We start from the raw sequence: 11036 nt of genomic DNA, 5'->3' as shown, positions 1-11036 counted from the left end.
GGACCATGTAGCCCGAACATACTCGGAGCCCGGGGGTGCTGCACCAGTTCTGAGGAGATGGCTGCTGTTTTAGACTTAGTGTGTTTTAGATGGCCTCAGATGTACCTTGACTACTGAGCTGCCAGATTTTTCATTTCTCTTTTGCAACGATTGTAAAAGCCTCATGTCATTTTTGAGAAATACACTCAGACCTTACACCACTCATGTGTAGTCTGTTTGTCAAAGCTGAATCCCGTGCACACCTGGCCAGAACCATTCGTACTGCGGAACAAGGGACCCCATAAGAAATCCCAGTCCGTGGCAGACGGTCGCTTTACAAATCATGCTGATGGATGAAAAATGTCATTGCACTGAATATTTTACAGCCATAATAAATGTTTGAGGTGATGGATATGCTGCGTGTGTCATTACACAGTACAGAGCATGTGGAGGCATTGCATTCTATACATACGGATATAAAAGAATTACTATCAATATTAATAAGACAGAAACAGTTGTGTTACTTCCTCTGAATATTTTGCAATAAAAATGCATGCTTCAGTATAACATACGATCAATAAAACATACTGACTTTTTTACTTCTTTAATATTTGAGATAATATAATTATAATAGTTCTCCCTTTTCCCTACTCCCCTTCAAATTCCCTATATCCCCTCAAATTCATGTTTTTTATTTATCAATTGTTATTACATGCATATTTATGTACATGTATATATATATTGTCCCTAGATATAACTTGCTAAGTCTGTGTAAGGTTGCTTGTACATATATTTTTAGGGCTAACAATTTGGTATTGAATAACCCAATTGATGTGTTTGCCCCCAGGGAAGATGATTTCTTCTGCTCTCAGCATTTCTTAGTTGCTTATAGTTCTTTGTGTAGAGCTGAGATCACATGGGCTTTCGCCATCCACATTGTCATGCCATTTGGTGCTGTGCTGGGAAGCCATCTTGCTGAGTGTTTATGGGTATATTGTGCCCTTCCCCCTGTAGTCTTGAGTAGGCTAAACAGACCCACAATGGCTTTACAACCTAGCAGGAATCTCTGGCCTCACACATTTGCAGTTTCCTACAGGAGTAGACTGCCTGCTGAGCTTGCTTTGCAACTCAATCCAGCTGAGACCAAGGATGGGTCTGTGGGCTCTCCCTATATAAATGCAGTGCTGAATATTAAATCTTGAGACTTGATCAGAAACTTTGTCTTGGCTTCATCTTTCTCTCGTACCTGTCCTCTTTCATCTCCACCCCCACTTTCAGGGACACCCAGTTCATCCATGGCTGCTGAACAGCTACAGTCTATCATCTGATGTCACTGGAGAATCCATGGCTGCTGAACAGCTACAGTCTATAGTCTGATGTCACTGGAGATACATTCTCACAATCTTTTTTACTCTCTTACAATCTTTCCACTCCCTCTCCTACCATGTTCCTTGAGCCTTAGGTATGTGAGTGTTTTATAGACATAGCCACTGGGTCTGGGCTCCATAATTCTTTATTTCGATTGGGTGTGATTTTTATGTAGTGGCCTCCATCCATAGCATGGAGAAGTTTCCTTTTATTTATAGATTGTCGTTAGGGATTATGCTGGTTTAGTAAAGTATTGGCTATAGATTCTCTTCCAATAACCACGATGTCACTAGCTCTCAGTAGTTAGCTAGGTTTCCAGTATCAGAGAATGATTTCCCTCTTGTTGAAGGGGTCTTAAGTCCAATTAGAGATCTTTTGATTACCACCAAAGTATATGTGACATGACTGCACTCTTGGGGTTATCATGCATTGCTGGTGGCTGATGTGGTTTGTAGGCATTATTATTTTTTAAAATACCAGAATGAGGTTGTTTTCTATGGTCATATTAGTACTGTCTTCAAATAGCAGGTACAGGAAGAGACACTAAAGGTATTTGAACAACTAAATCCATTTGTTAAATGCAGCAAATATGAGCTGGATGCCCTTGATAGCAGAACAAAGTTGCTCTAGAAGATACAAGTTGAATTACACAAAGCCTGTACTCACACACTTACTGCAGCATACTAAATTCATAATTTAAAGTGTTATTATAAGATAATTTAAAATATTCCTGTAGTGATTTTACTTGTGTAGTTTACAGATATATAGAGAAAATGCTGTTTTCAAGGTTGTTGACTTCATTTTTATGAATTCCTTGGAGACTGGATATTAAAAGTTATGTTGAAATATCTGTATTCACCATGAGAGGGTTTAAATTGACAAATGGTAGAAATTGATTTTTATGGAGATCTTGATGTCCTCTTGCCCTCCTGTGACCCATTACCCATGGCAGCATTCCCCTTGTTGCCTTGACCACAATGAATATGTTTTAGAAGACATTTTCCTTGGTCAATTGACTTTAGTTTTGCAAGACTGCATCATTACAGGTTACTATCCTCCCCACAGTTTATGAGCTATGTTTTCCTTTTACAGAAACTTTTGTACTCTCTCTCCCTGTGCCTGAAGTAATAGCCTGTGAGTGATCACCATGGAGAGACGCCATGGATTTCACAGCAGGAAGATGTTATGGTAAGTAAGCTCCAGCAGCAAGGAAGCCGTGGGTAACAGTTTATTTTTTACACATATTAATTATGGTTTGGTTTGTAGGCAGGAAGAAATGGGCGGTGGGAGGAAGGTTGATCAAAACAGAAGGGTTTGTTGTGGTTATAGAGACAAGAAGCAATCCTCAGCGAAGTCACTTAGAGATTCAAGATAGAGATTCAAGATATTTCTGGCTGGGCGGTGGTGGTGCGCGCCTTTAATCCCAGCACTTGGGAGGCAGAGGCAGGTGGATTTCTGAGTTCGAGGGCAGCCTGGTCTACAGAGTGAGTTCCGGGGCAGCCAGGGCTATACAGAGAAACCCTGTCTCGAAAAACAAACAAACAGAACAAAACAAAACAAAACAAACAAAAAAAGATTTGTCTGAGGTGCAATGTAGTCTGGTACTCACCCTGGCTCATTTCAGGACTAGACAAGTTAGTGACTGCATTCATGGCTCTTTAGGAAAATTATTATCACTGGAAATGAGGACAAATATTCTATCTTCTTCAAAAGAAGTTTATTGTAGACTTTTTAAAGAGAAGAGCTAAGATATAAAGAGAAAATTCATTACTGACAAGTGCAGGTTTCAAACAAAAGGAAAGAAAAGAAAAGAAAAGAAAACAAAACAAAACAGTGTCCGGTAAGCAATGTGGTAATATAGAAATTGAACATGTGCTTAAAAAAAACTATGTTACAGATTTACCTCAAGCTAAAACCGTATAAGATCAGCTACAATTACATAGTGGAAGAAATAGAAAAGGCTGAAATGTAAATAATGTATGTAATGTTTAATTGTTAACTGATTAATCTTCTAGACTTTTTATTTTTAAAATATTTATCATAGTTTTTCTAGGTCAACTCAAAGAGAGGTTTGATGAACTGGAGTCATTGGGTAGCAGCAACAAAGAAAGGGGGCCAGAAATGGATCTTATGAGGAGAAGCCAAAGGGACAGAGATCATGAACACTAACTGGGGTGTGCATTCACATGGTGTGTAAGCCCTCGCTGGAACATGAATACCTGCCAGTGGCCAGGTAGATATTATCAAAAATATTGTATACATGCAGGAATTTTTTTACTCGTAAAATTATTTTAAAACCTTAAAGGTACAGACAAGTGATTTTATTGTTTTTTACTAACCTCACTGATATTGACTACTGAAAGGCTTATGGGCAAGTTCTTCAAGTCCATAGCAAAAGTGAACACACATTCATAGGCAAGTTCTTCATGTCTACAACAAGAGAACTGAGCATACATTAGCCTTGTTAAGAGGATGACAGATTTCCTTTTTGCAAGGAAGAACTTTGGGCTTACTATATTAACAAAAATAATAAAAACAAAACAGGAAAAATCCTAATTTCAAACCTCATAAACTGAGAAAAATATGATATGATACAGATAGATAAATAAAGGGAATAATCTCAGAACTTATTTTAGTCCCCTGGTTCAGTAATTTCTTCACTTGATGTGACCATCACATTTTTCCCCAATTTTTCTGTATGTCCAGTTATATTTAATCTATTCTAAAGTGTCAATTCAATTCCATATAAGTGAAGACAGAACTAGTCACCTCAAAGTGGAGGACCCCTGACAGACAGTAATCACAGAAGAGGACACACTCGCTCCAGGAGGGTGTGAATGTGGTGAAGTACTCAGAGCCAAGTGTCTCCCTCCAGAAGTCTGTAAGTGACTAACTTGCAGAAATGGCTGTCTGGTACTCAAGACAACTGACAATGTGAAGGCAGAGACTGAGTAAGTCACTAAATACGCTAATGCTCACCGTGTTGTTCTGTCTTCTTTGATTTGGGGGGATTCTGAAAAGCGGAGATGTGTATTCACCGCTGGTGAATGTTGGCAGGGAATTATTTGTGGTGCTGCTGTTTTTATTTATTTATTTATTTATTTATTTATTATTTATTTATTTATTTATTTATTTTTCAAGGCAGGGTTTCTCTGTATAGCTCTGGCTGTCCTGGAACTCACTGTGTAGACCAGGCTGGCCTCGAACTCAGAGATCCTCCTGCCTCTGCCTCCCAAGTGCCCAGCTAAGTGCTGCTGTTTCTAAATCTGCATTCTTGGACTTCCCTTATGCCAGCTCTTCTTTGTTATAATTTTTCAGTCTCACTGGCCAAGTTTGTCTTCTGCCTCATTCAATGATCTAATTTGCCTTTCTCTTTCTTATTTGAGCCTTTCCACCTAATTCCTTTCTTATTTTAAATGCATATTTAATTACCCTAAAATTCCAAGTTGCCCTCTGCCTAGGCTTTATCTTTGCATAAATTCTATATGGACTATCATATTTTTGTGTTCAAATGTCACCATAAACATCGTTGTTTTTTGTCATTTCTTTGGCTATTGTGATTTGCCTTTCCTTAGTCTCCCTTACAGGCCAGCTAGCTCTAACTCACTATGGCCAGCTAGCTCTGACTCACTATGGCCAGCTAGCTCTGACTCACTATGGAGCACAGTCTGGATTCAACTAGCAGTAAGCCTCCTGACTTTGCCTCCCAAATAATGAGAATTCAGATGTATATCACCACATCCAGATTTTTAAATTTTTTTGCCATCCAAATTTCAGTTTGTAAAAAGTATATTCTCATTGTGCCTAATACATTCAAGCCTACAAAAAAGCATATTTCTCTTAGTAATCACAAGGAATTTTGGGAGGCTTTTAAACTTTCCACTTTTATAGAAGCTTAGTTTTTTTTATGGAAGTTTAGCTCCTTACATGAATGAAGGTTTCAGTAGAAATCATAAATTAGTTCTTTTAACTTTTTAAAGATTACAGTATATTTATATCATTTTCCTGCTCTCTTTCTTCCCTCCAGACCCTCCCATGTATCATCACCACATGCTCTTTTTCAAATTCATGGCTTCTTTTTCATATATATATATTCCTAAATACATATATACAACCGACTTAGACCATACAATGTTACTTGTTTGTATATGTTTTCAAGGCTGACATTGTTGGCTTCATTGTAAGATTTTCATTATCCCATTAAAATGGTGTGGCATACAGAATAATGTCCTTCAAAGATTCCTATGTCCTAAATTCAGACCTGTGATTATTATCTTATGGTAAAGGTAACCTTGTGGATATAATCGGTTCAAGAATTTCAAGACTTAAAATTAACATTGATCTGTCCAATGTAATTCCAATGATCACTATAAAAGAAAACAAGAGAGTCAGAATGAAAGAGGAAGTGATCAGATTAGAAGTAACTGCTGGAAATGTGCACTTTAAATACTCCAAAAGGGGCCCCGATCTAAGAAATGCAAACAGCCTTTGGAAGCTGGAAATGACAAGAGAACTGATTCTATCGTGGAAACTTTGGAGAAATAAATCTCTGGTGCTACTTCGCTTTTATCTACTAATACCCACATCATCTTTCCCACTTTTAAAAGTACAACTGTGTCAGGGTGGGTGAGGATGAGGGCACAGGTGAGTGGAATGGAGTTGGGACACTGGGCTGAGGGCAAGATAGCTGTTTTAAGCCACAAAATTTGTGATAATTTCTTACAATGGAGATGAGAAACAAATAAAAAAAATATGGGGCTGAGGAAACAGTTCAATTTTAAAGCACTTGTTTTAAAAGTGTGCATAAAGACCTGATACCCAGAAATGGTAGGTACATACATCCATACATCCATACATAAAAGGGGAGCTGAAAAGCTGTTTATTGTGAACATTTAGTGAGAGTATGGACATTTTGATCTTAGTGTCAAGTTTCACATTTGTTGATAATTGCTTCCTGTCTCAGTTGCCTCTCTAGCTACCTGCAGAGGCCATTCTTTATCTGTAAGGAACTCTATTGTCTTCCTCCTACCTGTGCCCAGGAGCTGACCACTGTTCTTAGTTGCCTCTAAGTCATATGCTCTTTATAATTCAGCAGTCACCCTGTCCCCAAGTACACACACACACACACACACACACACACACACACACACACACACACTTTGACTTTTTCTTCCCAATATTTTATTTGGCAATCATTTACTCAATTCAAGTGCATTGTTTAAAAACACACAAATTCTATGTGATGCAATTCTTATCTCTGGAGTCAAGTGGGTGTGCAGATGTATACCAGAGAGCATTTTTATCTCAGATCACCAGAAACAGATTTTGTTGAAAGTACATAATGGTTGTATAGTGAAATGACTTCTTCCATTTTAAAACATATTATCTACCTTTTTTTGACCTAGTAAGTTGAGGTCTCATAATTAGTTTTATCAGAGAAGTTTCCCACACATCTAACAAGTACAGGAATGACTTTAGGTTGTTGGGATAGCCCCTGATAGGCATACCATTTACATATTATTGGTTTGAAGCCAATTGATTTACAAAATACTCTCAGCTCTAGTGCCAGCCCTCAGCCCCATGAATGTATTTCTTCATTTAGCAAGCATGATACACTTGTCATCTGGCTTTGTGAGTCCCTGTTGGTGACATGATGGTGGTAGAAAACTACATATGCAAGTGAAACAGGACCTCTATATCAAAGAAAGCTATATTTTATTTTTTGTTTTATTTTGTAGTCCTAGGATTCAAAAATGGGCCTCATATATGCTAAGAAACACTCTACTACCGAGCAATACTACTCTACTACTACAATAGCACTCTACTACTGTAGCAAGATGCTACATTTCAGTAAGAGAGACAGACAGTTGCACAATTATGAATAACAAAGTGAACTAAATACTAACAGAGCTGTCTTAGTTAGGCTTACTATTGCTATTTAAAAACACCGAGATCAAAAGCAAGGTGGGGAGGAAAAGGTTTATTTTGCTTGTACTTCTCTGTCTTTATTCCTCATCACAGGAAATCAGGATAGGAACTCAAACAAGTCAGGAACCTGGAGGCAGAAGCTGATGCAGAGGCCCTGCAGGCTTACTGGCTTGCTCCTCGTGATTTGTTCAGCCTGCTTTCTGATAGAACCCAGGACCACCTGCCTAGGGATGGCACCACACACAATGGACTGGGCCCTCCCGCCTCAGTCACTAATTAAGAAAATGCTCTACAGGTTTGCCTACTTTCTGAGTTTATGGAAGCATTTTCTCAATTGGGAATTAGACTTTGTGTAATGCACAATACAATGAGAGAAATTTTGGAAGTTGAACAAAGAGAAATGTTAAAATTTAATTCAGTAATAAAAATAACAGAATAGAGACTTTAAAAACTGTTAATTGTGCATGAGCATTGTTAGGTGCCTGATATGAATGGCTGGAATCATAGCAATCCATAAAAAATTGTGGTCAAAGGGATTTAAAAATGATTTTTTGTCATGCAGGTAGAATATCCTGGTCAAGAAGAAATAGAAAATATTCATTTAATACTAAGCAACAGCATAGAAGATACCAATCTAGAGATGAAATGAATTTAGTAGTAGTAGCTAGCCATAAAAACTATGACACTGATCCATCTAAGTGGAAGCTAGTGTACATGTGATAAAGATTATTTTGCTGTGTGTAATACTGATGTAATAATTACTCCCACAGTTGCAGGCTTTCTTTCTTAAACACTAATTTTTGCCTAAGTAAATAGTTCTCATTTTTCTTCCCCCCTTAGCAAATACAAATGCTGATTGTGACATCGGAAGCAATGTATGGAATGAATCGCTCTGTAGTATCAGAGTTTGTGTTCCTTGGGATCACTAATATATGGGAGGTTCAGTTTTTACTTTTTTTCTTCACCTTGCTCTTCTACTTTGCAAGTATGACTGGCAACCTCATCATTGTGCTCACTGTAACCTTGGATCCTCATCTGAATTCTCCCCTTTATTTCCTCTTAGCTAATCTCTCAGTCATTGATATGATATTCTGTTCAATTACAGCTCCTAAGATGATCTGTGACATTTTCAAGAAACATAAAACCATCTCCTTCTGGGGATGTATAACTCAGATCTTCTTCAGTCATGCAGTGGGGGGCACTGAGATGGTGTTGCTCATAGCCATGGCTTTTGACAGATATATAGCCATATGCAAGCCTCTGCACTACCTGATCATCATGAGCCCACGAGTGTGTCTGTTCTTTTTAGCCACTTCCTGGGTCATTGGTCTTATTCATTCAGTGGTACAATTAGTGTTTGTTGTAGACTTGCCTTTCTGTGGTCCTAATACATTGGACAGTTTTTACTGTGACCTGCCCCGACTCCTCAGACTTGCCTGCACAAATACTCAAGAGCTTGAGCTCATGGTCACTGTTAACAGTGGGCTCATTTCTGTGGGCTCCTTTTTTCTACTGGTCATTTCCTATATTTTCATTCTATTCACTGTTTGGAACCATTCTTCTGCTGGATTATCTAAGGCCCTTTCCACTCTTTCAGCCCACATCACGGTGGTCATCTTGTTCTTTGGGCCACTGATGTTTTTCTATACATGGCCTTCACCAACATCACACCTTGATAAATATCTTGCTATCTTTGATGCATTTATCACTCCCTTTTTGAATCCAGTCATCTATACATTCAGGAACAAAGACATGAAAATGGCAATGGGGAGACTTTGGAGCTATCTCAGGCATTACAGAAAAATGTCGTAAATGGTTTGACTATGAGAATGGAACTATAGATACGCCATCATGGACATTTCAAAGAAGGTACCATAAGATATCAGAGACAATCCCTAGATTTATGCAATGCTACATGCCCCAAAATACACTAAATATTAATCAGCTACACTATTACAAATGACACTCTGTACATCAGAGTATGAATAACAATTTAGTGTTGTTTCTAACTTGCCATCCTTTTTTTGTTTGTTTGTTTGTTTTTTGTTTTTTGAGACAAGGTTTCTCTGTGTAGCCTTGACTGTCCTGGAACTCACTCTGTAAACCAGGCTGGCCTTGAACTCAAAATCCGCCTGCCTCTGCCTCCCAAGTGCTGGGATTAAAGGCGTGTGCCACCACCGCCTGGCACTAACTTGCCATCCTTAAAGTCCACGATCTAAAGAAATTTCCAGCCATAAATCAAAGAATAATATTTTATCAGTTTTCAGTAGTAGACAGACTAAGAGATTATACAGACACATGATTTTTACCACCTGAAAGAAAACATCAAGAAGAGGACATCATTTTGTGCTTTTAGTATCTTCTTAGTTAATATTGAAAGGGAGCTCTGAACACAAAAAGATCAGAAGCTCAAAATCACCTGTTTTACCAAATGTTGTTCTAGTCATGCATTAAGGTTTCTGGTGTGCTTGAAGAAGATGATGTCATTGGTGTAGGTTGAGCAAGCAAGGTATTTAAAAATTGTATTTCAAGCTGGGCGTGGTGGCGCACGTCTTTAATCCCAGCACTTGGGAGGCAGAGGCAGGCGGATTTCTGAGTTCGAGGCCAGCCTGGTCTACAGAGTGAGTTCCAGGACAGCCAGGACTACACAGAGAAACCCTGTCTCGAAAAACCAAAAAAAAAAAAAAAAAAAAAAAAATTGTACTTCAGACTCCATTCGAAGAGGTTCATATGGAAGGATTTAACGATAAGACACAAGTTCACTTCAAAGCGTAGCCTGGCGGTTTCTGTGGAGAATATGAAATTGGTTACACTTAACTGTTATTTTTGGCAATAAATTTTTTTTTAAATTATTATTTGAGGTTTGGCAAGATCTGTTTTAAGAATTATAAGAGAAATCTACTCATAAAATTAGAGTTGATTCCTATTTTCCGGGTGTTAATAAATCCCTTACCACACTGAGCGCTGGTCTGGAGGAGTCTTTGTTGGTGGGGGTCTATGTGTACTGAAAGGTTTTTCGAAGCATCTGTGTACTAGGCACCAAATGCCATCTCTCAGAACTACTGCTACGACAAACCAAAGTTACATGGAATTGTACCAAAGTCTTTGGTGGCAGTCACTGCTAGGAGGGAAACACCATTGTATAGGCAGGACTATCTCAGGGACTAGGTGGGAAAGAGGTATGTTTTACTAATACCACAGAGGAAAAAAAAAAGCCTTAGTTTGAGGTCTTGCTACAGCCACGAAATATACTTGTGTGGTAGACCTATTTATAATCTTATTCTTTCCTCTGCTGACATAAAAGTATACCTCTTTGCTGCTAGTTTAGTAAAACTATTGAGATATTGTCAACTTTCAGCATGATTTTCTTTAGAAAATCTACAAATGATTAGAAAATTTAGAAATGATTTTCTTTAGACCTGGCAGTCCTCTGCTGTATATGTGTTGGGGGACTCATATCAGCTAGTGTATGCTGCCTAGTTGGTGGTTGAGCATCTGAGAGATCTCAGGGGTCCAGGTTAATTGAGACTGCTGGTCCTCCTACAGGGTCGCCCTGCTCCTCAGCTTCTTCCAGCTTTTTCCTAATTCAGCTACAGGGGTCAGCAGCTTCTGTCCTTTGGTTGGGTGCAAATATCTGCATCCGACTCTTTCAGCTGCTTATTGGGTCTTTCGGAGGGCAGTCATGATAGGTCCTTTTTTTGTGTGTGCTTCATTGCCTCAGTAATTGCATTAGGCCTTGGGACCTCCCCTTGAGCTGGAAC

General features: G+C 38.6%; 1 protein-coding gene across 1 annotated transcript; it reads left to right on the top strand.

Annotated features, from left to right (window-relative positions):
- Positions 1-8123: 8123 nt before the first annotated feature.
- Positions 8124-9087, top strand: LOC116092306 (olfactory receptor 4F15). Its single transcript, XM_031373620.1, has one exon. The coding sequence runs from the start codon at positions 8125-8127 to the stop codon at positions 9085-9087; it is 963 nt and encodes a 320-aa protein (XP_031229480.1). The 5' UTR covers position 8124.
- The last annotated feature ends 1949 nt before the right edge of the window (positions 9088-11036 follow it).

Source organism: Mastomys coucha, unplaced genomic scaffold (genome assembly GCF_008632895.1).
Source record: "Mastomys coucha isolate ucsf_1 unplaced genomic scaffold, UCSF_Mcou_1 pScaffold15, whole genome shotgun sequence".
Classification (NCBI taxonomy): domain Eukaryota; kingdom Metazoa; phylum Chordata; class Mammalia; order Rodentia; family Muridae; genus Mastomys; species Mastomys coucha.
Note: the sequence above shows the minus strand (reverse complement) of the source record. Positions and strands in the feature narration are given on the sequence as shown.

Bases quoted from the DNA above. Each gene is read 5' to 3' on its own strand.
- LOC116092306 (XM_031373620.1), top strand. From the start codon at position 8,125: ATGCTGATTGTGACATCGGAAGCAATGTATGGAATGAATCGCTCTGTA.